The 18,538-nt window shown below is 44.2% G+C and overlaps 1 protein-coding gene across 3 annotated transcripts; it reads left to right on the forward strand.

Moving 5' to 3' along the window:
* The first annotated feature begins 1,004 nt into the window (after positions 1-1,004).
* LOC124012941 (gasdermin-E-like) lies at positions 1,005-17,396 on the forward strand. Of its 3 annotated transcripts, none has more exons than XM_046327026.1 (10): positions 1,005-1,378; positions 2,972-3,209; positions 3,386-3,578; positions 12,465-12,645; positions 12,971-13,091; positions 13,255-13,410; positions 13,876-14,003; positions 14,382-14,571; positions 15,981-16,051; positions 16,473-17,396. In XM_046327026.1, exons 2-10 carry the CDS (start codon positions 2,999-3,001, stop codon positions 16,641-16,643), a joined length of 1,422 nt encoding a protein of 473 aa, XP_046182982.1. In that variant the 5' UTR covers positions 1,005-1,378; positions 2,972-2,998; the 3' UTR covers positions 16,644-17,396. The 3 variants fall into 3 exon arrangements, with proteins under 3 accessions (XP_046182982.1, XP_046182981.1, XP_046182980.1); XM_046327025.1 differs by having other exon boundaries at positions 1,006-1,378; positions 12,983-13,091; positions 16,419-17,396; XM_046327024.1 differs by having other exon boundaries at positions 1,008-1,378; positions 16,419-17,396.
* Positions 17,397-18,538: the final 1,142 nt, after the last annotated feature.

The following is an 18,538-nucleotide window of genomic DNA, read 5'->3' on the forward strand; positions in this document are numbered from 1 at the left end:
AATTCAAAACCACTTTTTTTTGCTTTATCATTGTGTGTAGGTTGATGAGATGAAAAATCTATTTAATCAATTTTAGAATAAGGCTGTAACTTAACAAAATGTGGGAAAAGTCAAGGTGTCTGAATACTTTCAGAAGGCACTGTACAGTATGTTGGTGATAAGTGGTTCTTGGTGGTGATTGGGTCAGGGGGGAAGGGTGTGGTCATTGAGATCTAGAGATAGGCTATTGACCTATTTCTGTGCATAACAGGCCCATACACTTTCACAATAACACACTGTTCTCTCATGTTCACACGGTCAATATAACTGTAAAATATACATTTTATTGTTGATGTTATGACACTGTTGTAAAAAGTGTTCTTCCCACTCTGAAAACAGAATAAGACTTCCCTCATATTTAAAGGCATAGTACAAAGAAGAAGTTTTGCTTGGGTTCCCTCCCATTAGGACAAATCCCATTAGGACAAATCCCATTAGGACAAATCCCATTAGGACAAATCCCATTAGGACAAATCCCATTAGGACAAATTAGTTCCAATCAGGACAAATCCTGATTTTGAGAAACACTTTGGGGAATTCACTTGACTTGGTGTGTGTGTGTGTGCGCGCATGTTTGGGGGGGACTCCAAATTTGGTCATTGTCACATTGACATGGGCACAATATTAGGCTATAGCATTTACAGCACAGAGTAAGTCTACATTCTCTCACACTGAATCACTATGTTCAACCACTACTGCCCTCTTAACGTCTGGTACAGTCTTTCACCTCTCCTGGTGACCTCTTATCCAGCTTGTTGAATAACAGTCATGTTATGCTCTAAATACATTTATACCGGTTAAAATATATGGAATGAATCAATGACGAGGGGCAAGTCCGCACTTGTCAGAAAAGTACACGCACACACACACACACACACTGCTCATATGATAACAATTACCTCCGTACAACCCCCAGAATGTGGTGGTGTGGTGGCAGCAAAGTCCGCTCTCCCCGGTTTACAGAAGTTGGACCCAACCCACTCTGTCTGACTGATAACTCTCTGCTCCAATCGATACCATAAGAATCTTTGGACAGCCTATAGTGTAGTTGTGAGTATGTAGCGGCACTCATTTCAACAGAATGTAAAATAATCCATACAGTAGCGGGGTTATTATCAATAGTCTACTTATCTGTATAACGGAGTACAACAGTTTAAACGTGAATTGCTAAGAACAGGAAATTTGGATAGTTTGACATTTTCTTGCGCTGCTGTTTGGAGTGACTACGGTGAGTTTTACGCGTGCCAGAACCGACATTCCAGAAGTGACAGGCCACGGGACTGGTGCTTTTTTGGAGGCGCTACACGCGATCCCTGTTATCATTCCAGACTACGAAAAGGTATGCTAATAATAAACCTGTGTTTTTTTGTGTTAAATAGGCTGCCAAATGAAAACATAAAAATACAATAAAAATGATAGTGTTTCTGTTTTACAGACTTCTCTTCCCACCTTATTGAAACCTCACAGCATATATGAAATAAAAACGTTTTGGATCATGTATTTATTTCCCCCTGGTGCCACATATCATTGTGTAACAGTATAGCTTCCGTCCCTCGCCTCGCCCCAGGGACCTTCTGCACACATCGACAACAGTCACGATCGAAGCACCGTTACCCATCGCTCCACAAAAGCCACGGCCAATACAGAGCAAAGGAAACAACTAGTTCAAGGTCTCAGAGCGAGTAACGTCGCCGATTGAAACGCTATTAGTACGCACCCGCTAACTAGCTAGCCATTTCACACCGGTTACATTTGTAACCTCAAAATTCACATTGCTTTTATTTACCTTATGTTTACTGATGTTAGTGATGGCTTTCTGTCAATAACAGCAATGATTTACTTCTCACTTTTTATTTGAATTCCTAATCCGAGTCATGTGTTATTTGCTTATTGCGCAGAAGAGCGTGCTAGTGATTATGACCTCATGGCTCAAGTCACTTACAGTAGTGGGTGGGCAGTATAAGAGATGGGGAGAAGGTCCTATTTACCAATTTGGGATTTCCCTGCCCACTATATGAGCCAATACACTGAAAGAACCTGTATTCAGGGTAGAGTTATAGTCAGTGGTTTGAGGGACTGAAAGGAAGGAGGTGTTGTGATAACACGTTTCCATATCCATATATTAATATAATAATAATATATGCCATTTAGCAGACGCTTTTATACAAAGCGACTTACAGTCATGTGTGCATACATTCTACGTATGGGTGGTCCCGGGGATCGAACCCACTACCCTGGCGTTACAAGCACCATGCTCTACCAACTGAGCTACATACTGATATCTACCATCCCCTCATGTCTCTCTTGATCCCTCCCTCTTGATCTTTCTCCCTGAACAGTCTTCCCCTCTCTAGTCATTATTCATTCCTGCTCCTATCCTGCATGTTTTTTCCCCTTGTTTATTTGACATTTTCCACACTGAGATGTATTAAGCTCTTCTCTTTCTCTCTCCCTCTTTTCTCTCCCTGTTTTTGTGCTCTCCTCCTCTCTTTCTCCATTTCTCTCCCCTGCTCTCCCTCTAGATTGCTTTAAATATTTATACTTTGAAAACTGAGCTGCTAGAATGTGGAGGGCGAGGGATGGAGTTAGGGGATGGCGTGTTGTTGTTAATGGTTTTAACACTCAGGGGACTTCCCTCTTGTCCAATCAGTGAGTCATACAGTACTGTGATCTATGTTTGAACACACTGTTGGTTGACAGTGACATAGTAGGACAACACACACATGCACCTGCTACACATCTGAAGGGGAATTCTAAGGGGAAATTTGAGGAAATACCGTATGAGATTTGGAGATCACAAAGAAAAACAGCAGTCATAAAAATATTTGTATGATTCATTTTGGTAGGGAATAGGGATGCAGGTGGGAGATATAGATGAGCCAGGGGCAACTTCCTCTTACTCCAGTGTTACTGTGACTCTGCCTTCCTCCAGGTGTCTGGCCCCGCCTCTTCATAGGTGATGTTTGCCAAGGCAACTGCAAAATTTGTTCGTCAGATCGACCCAGATGGAACCCTGATCTCGGTCTCCCGCCTTAATGACTCAGACAAGTTGGTTCCCATGGCGCTGGTTGTCAAGCGCAACCGTTTCTGGTTCTGGCAACGGCCCAAGTACCTGCCATCTGACTTCACACTCAGTCACCTGTTGCTAGGAGACAAAGAACTCACTCCAGGTAAATAAAGTAGGGCCATTGTTACTCCTCATATACATCTCACAAACTGTACATCTCATCTTTTATCCCCACACACAACTGTCTAAAACATATAGCCATTCATAACTAACATAGACAGAGTAGGAGTCAGAGAGGTAATCTGTCTTCATCCGGCACTTGTCTCTGTACTCTCTCAGACGTTTCTGAATCAGACTTCCTGTCCTATGAGGGGAGGTTTGGAGACAACCTGAGTGGGAAGCTGGATGCCGAAGCTGGATCCATCAGTGTCAATGTGGAGGGGCGGTGCTCCTCAAAGCTCCAATTATCATTCGGCAAGCTGAAAAAGCAAGATGTTGACGTACAGAAGCTACTGCTGGCCTCCAATGACAGGTACTGTACTAAAAAATAGACATACTGTCACTTTCGTCATATTGATCATATCAAGGCGTGATAAGCATACATTCTTCTTTTAATGAAGGAAAAACACTAAACAAACTAACAAAGAAACAAAACGAACGTGAAGCTTATATATATATATATATATATAAAAGCAACTAACCATAGACAATAACCCACAAAACCAAAATGGTAACCTAAATAGGATCCCCCATCAGAGACAACGATAAACAGCCGTCTCTGATTGGGAACCAATTCAGGCCACCTTTTATTTATTTATTTTTTATTTCACCTTTATTTAACCAGGTAGGCAAGTTGAGAACAAGTTCTCATTTACAATTGCGACCTGGCCAAGATAAAGCAAAGCAGTTTGACAGGTACAACAACACAGAGTTACACATGGAGTAAACAAACATACAGTCAATTATACAGTAGAAAAAGAAGTCTATATACAATGTGAGCAAATGAGGTGAGATTAGGGAGGTAAAGGCAAAAAAAGGCCATGGTGGCGAAGTAAATACAATATAGCAAGTAAAACACTGGAATGGTTGATTTGCAGTGGAAGAATGTGCAAAGTAGAGATAGAAATAATGGGGGTGCAAAGGAGCAAAATAAATACAGTAGGGGGAGAGGTAGTTGTTTGGGCTAATTATAGATGAGCTATGTACAGGTGCAGTAATCTGTGAGCTGCTCTGACAGCTGCTAATGAGGGGGATAAGTGTTTCCAGTTTCAGAGATGTTTGCAGTTCGTTCAACCTACAGATACCTAGACATACAAAACCCCATAGATATAGAAAAACCCCTAGACAAGACAAAAACACACATACAGTGAGGAGAACAAGTATTTGATACAGTGACGATTTTGCAGGTTTTCCAACTTACAAAGCATGTAGAGGTCTGTAATTTTTTATCATAGGTACACTTCAACTGTGAGAGACGGAATCTAAAACAAAAATCCAGAAAATCACATTTTCACTCACAGACCTGTTAGTTTTTCTTTAAGAATCCCTCCTGTTCTCCACTCATTACCTGTATTAACTGCACCTGTTTGAACTCGTTACCTGTATAAAAGACACCTGTCCACACACTCAATCAAACACACTCCAACCTCTCCACAATGGCCAAGACCAGAGAGCTGTGTAAGGACATCAGGGATACAATTCTAGACCTGCACAAGGCTGGGATGGGCTACAGGTCAATAGGCAAGCAGCTTGGTGAGAAGGCAACAACTGTTGGCACAATTATTAGAAAATGGAAGAAGTTCAAGATGACGGTCAATCACCCTCGGTCTGAGGCTCCATGCAAGATATCACCTCGTGGGGCATCAATGATCATGAGGAAGGTGATGGATCAGCCCAGAACTACACGGCAGGACTTGGTCAATGACCTGAAGAGAGCTGGGACCACAGTCTCAAAGAAAACCATTAGTAACACACTACGCCGCCATGGATTAAAATCCTGCAGCGCACACAAGGTCCCCCTGCTCAAGCCAGCGCATGTCCAGGCCCGTCTAAAGTTTGTCAATGACCATCTGGATGATCCAGAGGAGGAATGTTAGAAGGTCATGTGGTCTGATGAGACAAAAATAGAGCTTTTTGGTCTAAACTCCACTCGCCGTATTTGGAGGAAGAAGAAGGATGAGTACAACCCCAAGAACCGTGAAGCATGGAGGTGGAAACCTCATTCTTTGGGGATGCTTTTCTGCAAAGGGGACAGGACGACTGCACCGTATTGAGGGGAGGTTGGATGGGGCCATGTATCGCGAGATCTTGGCCAACAACCTCCTTCCCTCAGTAAGAGCATTGAAGATGGGTCGTGGCTGGGTCTTCCAGCATGACAATGACCCGAAACACACAGCCAGGGCAACTAAGGAGTGGCTCCGTAAGAAGCATCTCAAGGTCCTGGAGTGGCCTAGCCAGTCTCCAGACCGGAACCCAATAGAAAATCTTTGGAGGGAGCTGAAAGTCCGTATTACCCAGCGACAGCCCCGAAACCTGAAGGAACTACGAACCTGCGTAGTTTCGGCACTGGTGGTACTGGGCTGGTGACACGCACCTCAGGCCGAGTGCGGGAGGAGGAACAGGGCGTACTGGACCCTGGAGGCGCACTGGAGGCCTGATGCGTGGTGCCGGTACTGGTGGTACGGGCTGGTGTGACACGCACCTCAGGGCGAGTACGAGGAGCAGGAACAGGACGTACTGGACTGTGGAGGCGCACTTAAGGGAGAGTGCAAGGAGTTGGCACAGGACGCACTGGGTCTTGAAGATACACTGGAGACCTGGTGTGTATAGGAACTTTAACACACATTTCAGGACGAGTATGGAGAGCCGACTCAGGTGGCACCAAACTGACAACACGTTATTTTATTCCAAATCCGTGCGTCCTCCACCAACTCAACAACTCCCCCTTTCTCTCTCCTCCGAATCCTCCTATTCCTCGGCTCCGCCGACTGCTCCATGTGCCCCCCCCCCAATTGTTTTTCTTGGGGTTTCTGTGGTTGCCTTGACTCCTCGTATCGTCACCTTTCCTCCTGTGCTATCTCCACATGCTTCCATGACAGGGTCTTGTCCCCTGCCATTAACTCCTCCCAGGTCCAGGATGTACTCCACTCATCATCTTGGTTTCTCCGGACCATGATGTCCGCTCCTCATTCACACGCTGCTTGGTCCTGGTTTGGTGGGTTATTCTGTCACGTTCGTCATATTGATGAGACCAAGGTGCAGCGTGATAAGCTTACATTCTTCTTTTAATTAAGGAAAAACACTAAACAAAAGAACAAAACGAACGTGATATATATAACTAGTGCTGACATGCAACTAACCATAGACAATAACCCACAAAACCAAAAATGGGAAATGGCAACCTAAATAGGATCCCCAATCAGAGACAACAATAAACAGCTGTCTCTGATTGGGAACCAATTCAGGCCACCATAGACCTACAGATACCTAGACATACTAAAAAAAATATAGATATAGAAAAACCCCTAGACAAGACAATAACAAACATACCCACCCTCGTCACACCCTGACCTGACAAAAATAATACAGAAAACATAGATAACTAAGGTCAGGGCATGACACATACACATAGATGAATATACAGACACACACACACTCATTCATACATGCTCTACAAGCATCCACATCTTTCTCTCTTCCTAAATCTCTCCATCTCTGTTTCTGTTTCCTTCTTCTCACCAGACCCAGTCTCTCCAGTTTTGGTCATTCAGTAAAGTCCAAAATGATTGGCACCCTTGATAAAGATTAACAAAAAAGACTATGTGGAATACATACACTGAACAAAAATATAAACGCAACATGTAAAGTGTTGGTCCCATATTTCATGAGCTGGAAATAAAATACATTTTCCATATGCATTTCTCTCAAATGTTGTACACATTTGTTTACATCCCTGTTATTGATAATTTCTCCTTTATCAAGATAATCCATCCACCTGACATGTGTGGCATATCAAGAAGCTGATTAAACAGCATGATCATTACAGAGGTGCACCTTGTGCTGGGGACAATAGAAGGCCACACTAAAATGTGCAGTTTTGTCACACAACACAATGAATGCCACAGATGTCTCAAATTTTGAGGGAGCGTACAATTGGCATGCTGACTGCACGACTGTCCACCAGAGCTGTTTCCGGATAATTGAATGTTAATTTCTCTACCATAAGACACCTCCAATGTTGTTTTAAAGAATTTGGCTGTACGTCCAACCGGCCTCACAAGTGTAGACCACGTGTAACCACGCCAGCCCAGGACCTCCACATCCGGGTTCTTCACCTGCGGGATCGTCTGAGACCAGACAGCTGATAAAACTGTGGTTTTGCATAAACAAATAATTTTTGCACAAACTGTCAGAAGCCATCTCCGGGAAGCTCACCTCTGTGCTCGTCGTCCTCACCAGGGTCTTGACCTGACTGCAGTTTGGTGTCATAACTGACTTCAGTGGGCAAATGCTCACCGTTGATGGCCACTGGCACGCTGGACAATGAACACAATTGAATTTTATTCGTAGTCATTTGAATGCACAGAGATACCATGAGGAGCTCCAGAGGCCCATTGTCGTGCCATTCATCCGCCGCCATCTCCTCATGTTTCAGCATGATAATGCACGGCCCCATGTCGCAAGGATTCCTGGAAGCTGAAAATGTCCCAGTCCTTCCATGGCCTCCTTCCAGATTCTCTGGATCGACGTGTACGACAACGTGTTCCAGTTTCTGCCCATATCCAGCAACTTCGCACAGCCAGTGAAGAGGAGTGGGACAACATTCCACAGGCCACCATCAACGGCCTGATCAACTCTATGTGAAGGAGATGTGTCGCCCTGCTTGAGGCAAATGGTGGTCACACCAGATATTGACTGGTTTTCTGATCCACGCCCCTACCTTTAAAAAAAAAGTTATCTTTGACCAACAGAGGTCATGTGAAATCCATAGATTAGACCCTAATGAATTTATTTCAGTTGACTGATTTCCTTCTATGAACTGAAATCTTTGAATGTGCTGCATGTTGCATTGATCTGTTTGTTCAGTGTAATAATATACTGAGTTATATTGTATGCAATTGGTTTTTGGAAAATAATTTTATACTAATACAATAGAAAAAACAAAGAGATTTTGTTTAACAAGTAATACAAAAATATATATTTTGTTAAAGAAAGGGGCACCCCTGTTTTCAATACCTCACCCTGCGAGTATAATGACACTGAGACTTTTTCTCAAATGTTTAATGAGTTGGAGAACACATTGGGAGGGATCTTAAACCATTCCTCCATACAGAATCTTTCCAGATCCTTGATATCCTTCATCTGCTCTTATGGACGGCCCTCTTCAATATAAACCACAGGTTTTCAATAGGGTTTAAGTCCGGAGACTGAGATGGCCATTTCAAAATGTTGATTTTGTGGTTAATTAACCATTTCTTTGTGAGTTTTGATGTGTGCTTGGGGTTATTGTCTTACTGGAAGATCCACTTGCGGCCAAGTTTTAAGAGGCAACCAGCATGTTGGCTAAAATGTCCTGGTACTTGTTAAAGTTAATGATGCAGTTGACCTTAATAAGGGCCCCAGGAACAGTGGAAGCACAATATCCCCATAACATCAAATATTCACCACCATATTTTACAGTAGATATGGGGTTCTTTTCTGCATATGATTCCTCTTTTCGATGCCAAACCCACCACTGGTCTGCGTGACCAGAGCTCTAGTTTCATGTCATCTGACTATAGAACCAGATAGAGGTCTACCTGTGCCCAGCACCTGCCCCTTTGCCCTCCCACTCACCAAGTACCCTTTTGGGTGGTGGTATATATATTTTTCGGTGTACAGTTTTGGTCATCGCTATCCTAAACCCATTACCCCCAAGTCGTTGTGACGTTGTCAGGATTGCCACCCCTAGCCCTGCGTTGTATGGAGCTCGTGTGCCATGTTGTCTTTTTCTTTCCTGTAATGCAGTATCCTGTCCCCAGTATTCAAACATGCACGGCTTGAAATGCAGTCACCGGTTAAGTGTGTATAGCAAGCTACCTAGTTTAAATATAACATTTGATTAACACCCGATAACACTTGATTTCCATCATCCTGAATATCAAATCAAATCAAATGTATTTATATAGCCCTTCGTACATCAGCTGATATCTCAAAGTGCTGTACAGAAACCCAGCCTAAAACCCCAAACAGCAAGCAATGCAGGTGTAGAAGCATGGTGGCTAGGAAAAACTCCCTAGAAAGGCCAAAACCTAGGAAGAAACCTAGAGAGGAACCAGGCTATGTGGGGTGGCCAGTCCTCTTCTGGCTGTGCCGGGTGGAGATTATAACAGAACATGGCCAAGATGTTCAAATGTTCATAAATGACCAGCATGGTCGAATAATAGTAAGGCAGAACAGTTGAAACTGGAGCAGCAGCATGGCCAGGTGGACTGGGGACAGCAATGAGTCATCATGTCAGGTAGTCCTGGGGCATGGTCCTAGGGCTCAGGTCCTCCGAGAGAGAGAAAGAAAGAGAGAATTAGAGAGAGCATATGTGGGGTGGCCAGTCCTCTCCTGGCTGTGCCGGGTGGAAATTATAACAGAACATGGCCAAGATGTTCAAATGTTCATAAATGACCAGCATGATCGAATAATAGTAAGGCAGAACAGTTGAAACTGGAGCAGCAGCATGGCCAGGTGGACTGGGGACAGCAATGAGTCATCATGTCAGGTAGTCCTGGGGCATGGTCCTAGGGCTCAGGTCAGTTGAAACTGGAGCAGCAGCATGGCCAGGTGGACTGGGGACAGCAAGGAGTCATCATGTCAGGTAGTCCTGGGGCATGGTCCTAGGGCTCAGGTCCTCCGAGAGAGAGAAAGAAAGAAGGAGAGAATTAGAGAACGCACACTTAGATTCACACAGGACACCGAATAGGACAGGAGAAGTACTCCAGATATAACAAACTGACCCTAGCCCCCCGACACAAACTACTGCAGCATAAATACTGGAGGCTGAGACAGGAGGGGTCAGGAGACACTGTGGCCCCATCCGAGGACACCCCCGGACAGGGCCAAACAGGAAGGATATAACCCCACCCACTTTACCAAAGCACAGCCCCCACACCACTAGAGGGATATCTTCAACCACCAACTTACCATCCTGAGACAAGGCTGAGTATAGCCCACAAAGATCTCCGCCACGGCACAACCCAAGGGGGGGGGGGCAACCCAGACAGGATGACCACAACAGTGAATCAACCCATTCAGGTGACGCACCCCCTCCAGGGACGGCATGAGAGAGCCCCAGTAATATTCCGTCTGGTTGGCTGATAGCCTATGCACAGACTGCAGCACTTCATCATTGCCACGGAAGGGTGCTGGAGGTGGTGCAGCACCCCTGATGAATTGAAATACATTTACATTACTGCTGTCTGTTCAGAAAGAAATGAAACAATTCAGAATAGTCTACTACACCATGAGAATTTATCCACAGAGGATCAATAGCTTCTTTTAACAACTAATCTAGCTGTTGATGGTGTGTAGCCCAATAACAAGGTATAGCCTACAGTCGGGAATGTGTGGCAAATCTGTCAATGAACAGCATGCATACAAAACATTATTTGAAATACAATCGCGGGAAAACACAGGTTAGAAAGCAAATAGCTCCTGCTGAAAAGAGAAGACTCAACATTTTCTGCTATAGGCTACCAACATATTTTATCAACTTATACAAGAGAGAGATAGGCTTTTGGCACGAGTGCATCGGCCATCACTTGCGAGTGAGCTGCGCATCATTCGGTGAATCGGTGAAAGCTCTGGCCTGGGAACTGTCGCCGGAAGCTCTGGACCGGGAACTGTCACCGGAAGCTCTGGACTAGGAACTGTCGCCGGAAGCTCTGGACTGGGAACTGTCGCCGGAAGCTCTGGACTGGGAACTGTCGCCGGAAGCTCTGGACTGGGAACTGTCGCCGGAAGCTCTGGACTGGGAACTGTCGCCGGAAGCTCTGGACTGGGAACTGTCGCCGGAAGCTCTGGACTGGGAACTGTCGCCGGAAGCTCTGGACTGGGAACTGTCGCCGGAAGCTCTGGACTGGGAACTGTCGCCGGAAGCTCTGGACTGGGAACTGTCGCCGGGAGCTCTGGACTGGGAACTGTCGCCGGAAGCTCTGGACTGGGAACTGTCGCCGGAAGCTCTGGACTGGGAACTGTCGCCGGGGAGGCTCACTGGAGGCCTGATGCGTGGGACCGGGCTGATGACCCGCACCACAGAGCGTGTGCGGGGCGCTGGCACAGGACGCACTGGGCTATGAAGGCGCACTGGAGCCACTGTGTGTAGAACCGCATAACATGGTGCCTGAACGGTGACACACATCTCAGGGCGAGTGCGCGGAGGAGACACAGGACGCACCGGACTGGGGAGGCACACCGGAGGCCAGATGCGTGAAACCGGTGCATATAACACCGAACTGGTGTCACGCTCCTCAGCATGCCCGCTCTGCAGCTCTCTCAACGCCAGCACCTCTCTCCGGAATCTTACGTCGAGCTCCTCACTCGAATCCCTGACTGGCTCTGGTTCAACCCTCGGTCCGCCGACCACTCTGTGTGCCTCCTGGAGGTCTGGAGGCACACAGACCTCTCGTGCTTCTGTCGTTGACTTAACTCCTCGTATCGTCACCGTTCCTCTCTCGCTGCCTCCATCTGCTCTCTTGTTATGAATTTAGAGATATAAATTATGAAATTCAAACTTTTTTTTCAAGGTGGGGGGTGCCCTTTTTCGTATTGAACACCTGCCCCCTGAAAGGTTTGTGCACCAGTTCCTATCCAAGTGTGAAGGCGTTTCCATTGGTTCCTATTCAAGTGTGAAGGCGTTTCCATTGGTTCCTATTCAAGTGTGAAGGCGTTTCCATTGGTTCCTATTCAAGTGTGAAGGCGTTTCCATTGGTTCCTATTCAAGTGTAAAGGCGTTTTCATTGGTTGGATGAAAATGAAAATAGTGCTCTTTGCACACCTGGTGAGGTATTGAAAGGTATTGAAAACTGGGGTGCCAATAATCTTTACCACTGTCCTTTTTAGATTAAAAAAAGATTTCTGAGTACCTCAGTTGGTAGAAAAGCACTATATAAATCCAATAATTATGATTATAATTAAACCTCCTTCTCTGAGCAATTTATATTACTTGTTAAACAAAATCTCCTTCTCAGAGCAATTGTATTATTAGTATAAAATAATATAATTTCCCCTTTTTTTGTTGAGTACAATACAGCTCAGTATTTGTATAATTTATTTTATCCATCTGTGTATTCATCTACAGTGTGTGTATGTCTATGTGCAGTACTGTACCTGTCATTGGGGGCAAGCAGTAGCCTCTTTAGCTTTCTGAACCCCCCATCTCTGTGTGTAGGGTGGTGGACATGCAGCATGTGCTGGTGCAGCAGAGTCAGAAGCATGCAGAGGTGTTTGCTGTGTTGAAGGAGAGGATCCTGACCACCACCCCCTGCTCCATCTCAGAACAGGTCCAGGAGCAGGGCACCTGCCAGGGGGTTCTGGGACTACTGGGCAAACTGGGGACACACTCTGTAAAGGTGGGTTGTGGAAGAGAAAAGGAGATACGGAGGGAAAGCGAGAGGAAGAGAGAGGAAGAGAGAGAGAGAGAGAGAGAGAGAGAGAGAGAGAGAGAGAGAGAGAGAGAGAGAGAGAGAGAGAGAGAGAGAGAGAGAGAGAGAGAGAGAGAGAGAGAGAGAGAGAGAGAGAGAGAGAGAGAGAGAGAGACTGGGGAGTGTTGTTACATGTTTTAACATGTTAGTTGTGCCAGGTGTGTGTTGCGTTATTACACGTCTTTTATATATTTGCTTTGTTTGTGTATCACACCAGGTGTGTGTTATTACATGTTATTACATTGTATATCAGGTGTGTGTGCAGGAGAATAGCAGTATAGAGATGGACAGTGACGTTTCCTTGGAGATTCCACCTCTCACTGTCATCGCCTACAGCCTCATAGAGCTAGAGGTCAGGAAAGACGGACACTATGGTGAGTATGTGTGTGTATACGTGTGTGTGTCACCCACTCTAGGAACTATTACGTTGCAATTCTACAAGGTGAGTTCCTTATTATCCTTCTATCGCTTTGTCTCTCTCTCCCTCTCTCTTTTTGGCTATTTTTTCTCTCTTTCTCTCTCGCTCTGTATTTTCAGAGCTGTGTCTACAGCATGGTACTCTTGGAGGATTCGAGGCAGACTGTGGGAAGACCTCGCCTTCCCAGGATTCCTTTGATACCCTGTGTGTTGTGGACGGGCTGGAGTGGGCGGAGGAGATTCCTGAAGGAGCACCACTCAGCGCACTGCAGAAAAGTATGTGTCTTTGTGTGTGTGTTTCATTCATTCATCCATTCATTCATTTATTGTTGATCCAGGAATGTCAGTTGAGAATTTAGTTCCCTTTTTTTGTGGATGTTTAGGTATACACCAGTTGATTTGACCAACATGTCAGTGTGTTTGTGATAGTGTGTCAATATGCCCTATGTATAAAAGAGGAATTGAAATCTTTAGACAGCTATTCTACAGCAGAAATTGAGGATTGACTCTTCCTCTTTTCATCAAATGAATGATACTGAGAGAGGAAGTGCAGTGCTGAGTTTGCCTTACTTTGGATAAAATAATTTAACATTGGGGACATTTTCACACACAGAATCAGACTGAGAGGAATTTCTCTGTTAGCATCCTACAGTGGTCTATTCCTCATATTGTGACTGACGTGTCATGAGAAAAGTGAGCCTGAGAGGCAAGCTCTGATTGGTTATTTATCTCCCTCTACAGACTTGCAGGACTTGGAGGTCTATCTACATCAGTTAGTGGTTCTTCCAGAGTCTACCCGGTCCACTCTGTTCCAGAGACTCTGTGAGGTTCTAGTGGACAGAACCTCACTCACGGTTCTGGAACACACGGTTAGTGGCACAGTGGCCAAGGCCAAAAGTAGTGCAATATAAGGGAATAGGGTGCCATTTGGGATGCAGGACTTATCTGATGGCATTATTTTGTGGACCTTTTAGATCAGGCACAGTCATATCTGTGACAGTACGATTTGGTAATATTAGTATTCATTGCTTTCTCTCTCTTTCTCTCCCTCCCTCCCTTGCTCTCTCTCTCTCTATCACTCTTTATCTCTCTCTATCTCCCTCTCCATCTCTCTCTCTCTCATTTCAGTTCAATTCAAAGGGCTTTATTGGCATGGGAAACATGTTTACATTGCCAAAGAAAGTGAAATAGATAGTAAACAATTACAAATCTACAGTAATCATTACATCTCTCTCTCTTTCTCTCAGTTGGAGGGGTTGTGTAGAGGTGAGGACCTTGACCCTACAGAGGTAAAGGAGTTGTCTGTTTCTCAGATCAAATCTGTCTCCGCCTTATCGGACCTGGTCCAGAAATTCCCACCAAATGAGATACAGGCTGAAGGAACCTCCATCCCCCTCCATCTGACTGCCACTCACCTGCTGGTTAGCGCCTTGGAGGGTGAGAGTGTGTGATACACAAGTATTTGATACACTGAGAATTTTGCAGGTTTTCCAACTTACAAAGCATGTAGAGGTCTGTAGTTTTTATCATAGGTACACTTCAACTGTGAGAGACGGAATCTAAAACAAAAATCCAGAAAACATATTGTATGATTTTTAAGTAATTAATTTGCATTTTATTGCATGACAATTATTTGATACATCCGAAAAGCAGAACTTAATATTTGGTATAGAAACCTTTGTTTTCAATTACAGAGATTAAACGTTTCCTGTAGTTCTTGACCAGGTTTGCACACACTGCAGCAGGGATTTTGGCCCACTCCTCCATACAGACCTTCTCCAGAACCTTCAGGTTTCGGGGCTGTCGCTGGGCAATACGGACTTTCAGCTCCCTCCAAAGATTTTCTATTGGGTTCAGGTCTGGAGACTGGCTAGGCCACTCCAGGACCTTGAGATGCTTCTTACGGAGCCACTCCTTAGTTGCCCTGGCTGTGTGTTTCGGGACGTTGTCATGCTGGAAGACCCAGCCACGACCCATATTCAATCCTCTTACTGAGGGAAGGAGGTTGTTGGCCAAGATCTCGCGATACATGGCCCCATCCATCCTCCCCTCAATACGGTGCAGTCGTCCTGTCCCCTTTGCAGAAAAGCATCCCCAAAGAATTATGTTTCCACCTCTATGCTTCACGGTTGGGATGGTGTTCTTGGAGTTGTACTCATCCTTCTTCTTCCTCCAAACACGGCGAGTGGAGTTTACCACAAGGTAAGATCTTGCATGGATGGAGCCTCAGACCGAGGGTGATTGACCGTCATCTTGAACTTCTTCCATTTTCTAATAATTGCGCCATCAGTTGTTGCCTTCTCACCAAGCTGCTTGCCTATTGTCCTGTAGCCCATCCCAGCCTTGTGCAGGTCTACAATTGTATCCCTGATGTCCTTACACAGCTCTCTGGTCTTGGCCATTGTGGAGAGGTTGGAGTCTGTTTGATTGAGTGTGTGGACAGGTGTCTTTTAGGCAGGTAACGAGTTCAAACAGGTTCATTAAATACAGGTAATAAGTGGAGAACAGGAGGGTTTCTTAAAGAACAGGTCTGTGAGAGCCGGAATTCTTACTGGTTGGTAGGTGATCAAATACTTATGTCATGCAATAAAATGCAAATGAATTACTTAAAAATCATACAATGTGAATTTCTGGATTTTTGTTTTAGATTCCATCTCTCGCAGTGGAAGTGTACCTTTGATAAAAATGACAGACCTCTACATGTTTTGTTAGTAGGAAAACCTGCAAGATCGGCAGTGTATCAAATACTTGTTCTCCCCACTGTATATATATATATATATATATGTGTGTGTATGTGTGTGTGTGTATGTTGCATTCTCTAACCCCTGTGTTTGGTGTTTCTGTAGCGTTGCCTGATGCTGCTCTGACTCTGCTGGGAGAATCTAGCCCTGATGTCCTGGAAGCCCTCAATACTCTGGTCAGTCTGATTCAATTCACTATATGATTCACCCGTCACTATACATGACTCACCATTCACTACTGAAACCCTCAACACTCGGATCTGATTCAATTCACTATAAAATTCCCGAGTCACTTTATATGATTTTACGATTCACGACTCCTGATTCATATCAACTAAACGACTCCATCACAAATAAAATACTTGGATATGAATACTCTGATCCAATATTAGTTCATAACTGTGTTATACAGACAGTAGTCAGGATGAATTATACTGTAGACTGATCCAATATTAGTTAATAACTATGTTATACCCAGACAATAGTCAGCATGAATTATACTATAGACTTTGCTCTGTACCTTACTTGTTGTCTGTCCCACAGCTAAAGGTAAATGGTCAGTCCCTCCCCTTTGAGTCACTGCCCCTCCCCTTGCAGGAAGAGGGGGCATTCCATTGGGCAGAGCAGCTCCTCCTCTCCTCCAATGTGATGCTGCGGAGAGAGACTGACAGGCTGTGGGCAGAGACTGGAAAAAAGCCAGGAGTGTTTCCATTGGTCATGTGCATCGCTGTGCAAGGACTTACATCTCTGTACACTGGGAATGGGTAGGATGTGTGTGCATGGATCAGTATGTTTCAAATATTACATTTTGTGTGAAGCTCCAGTGTTTCACTTTTCCAAATATGCACTCAATGAATTGTATTTTTGGTGGCACTAACATTTTTTTTTTACAAACTAATTGTCAATGTAACTGTTTGAATTGAAAAGCTGTAAAACAATCCACTCCAGAATATGAAGTAAGACTTGTGTTTGAAGAAACACTTTTCAAAAGCTGGACAAGCAGACTTCACCTTACAGTGTTTGGAAAGAAACGCCTCAATCTCAAAACACTAAAATGATGCTCTGACACCCTAGTATTTCACGTAAGCTTTACATTCTTTCTGCATGCTCATACAGATAAAACGTGTACACAGAAGATTTTGTTATTTCAAAAGAGAAATACAGTACAGTATATGCTTATTTTAATATATAATGTTGCTTAAATGCCATTTTAAGCTATATGTAACCTACAGTACCAGTCAAATGTTGACACACCTACTCATTCAAGGGTTTGCTTTATTTGTATATTTTCTACATTGTATAATAGTGAAGACATCAAAACAATTATATAACACGTATAGAATCATGTAGTAACCAAAAAAGTGTTAAATTAATTCTTCAGAGTAGTTCTTCAGAGTGCCTTGATGACAGCTTTGCACACTCTTGGCATTCTCTCAACCAGCTTCACCTGGAATGCTTTTCCAACAGTCTTGAAGGAGTTCCCACATATTCTGAGCACTTGTTGGCTGCTTTTCTTTCACTCTGCGGTCCAATTAATTCCAAACCATCTCAATTGGGTTGAGGTTGAGTGATTGTGGAGGCCAGGCCATCTGATGCAGCACTCCATCATTCTCCTTCTTGTTCAAATAGCCCTTAAACAGCCTGGAGGAGTGTTGGGTCATTGTCCTGTTGGAAAACAAATGATAGTCCCACTAAGCGCTAACCAGATGGAATGGTGTATCGCTGCAGAATACTGTGGTAGCCATGCTGGTTGTGTGCTTTGAATTCTAAATAATCACTGACAGTGTCACCAGCAAAGCAACATCACACCTCCTCTTCCATGCTTCACGGTGGGAACCACACATGCAGAGATCATCCATTCACCTACTCTGCATCTCAAAATGAAATGGCGGTTGGAACCAAAAATATCAAATATCAAAGGACAGATTTCCACCAGTCTAATGTCCATTGCTCATGTTTCTTGGCACAAGCAAGTCTCTTCTTCTTTTTTGTGGTCTTTAGTAGTGGTTTCTTTGCAGCAATTTGACTATGAAGGCCTGATTCATGTAGTCTCCTCTGAACAGTTGATGGTGAGATTTGCCTGTTACTTGAACTCTGTGAAGCATTTATTTGGGCTGCAATTTGAGGTGCAGTTAACTCTAATGAACGTATCCTCTGCAGTAGATGTGACTCTTCCTTTCCTGTGGTGGTCCTCATGAGAGACAGTTTCATCATAGCACTTGATGATTTTTGCCACTGCACTTGAAGAAACTTTCAAAGTTCTTGACATTTTCCAGATTGACTGACCTTCCTTCATGTCTTAAAGTAATGGACTGTTATTTATCTTTGCTTATTTGAGATGTTCTTGCCATAATATGTACTTTGTCTTTTACCAAATAGGGGTATCTTCTGTATGCCAACCCTACCTTGTCACAACACAACTGATTGACTCAGATGCAATAAGGAAAGAAATTCCACAAATGAACTTTTAACAAGGCACACGTGTTAATTGAAATTAATTCCAGGTGACTACCTCATGAAGCTGGTTGAGAGAATGCCAAGAGTGTGCAAAGCTGTCAAGGCAAAGGGTGGCTACTTTGAAGAATCACAAATATAAGATGTATTTTTTGATTTGTTTAACACTTTTTTGGTTACTACATGATTCCATATGAGTTATTTCTTAG

Source organism: Oncorhynchus gorbuscha, linkage group LG24, assembly GCF_021184085.1.
Source record: "Oncorhynchus gorbuscha isolate QuinsamMale2020 ecotype Even-year linkage group LG24, OgorEven_v1.0, whole genome shotgun sequence".
NCBI lineage: Eukaryota > Metazoa > Chordata > Actinopteri > Salmoniformes > Salmonidae > Oncorhynchus > Oncorhynchus gorbuscha.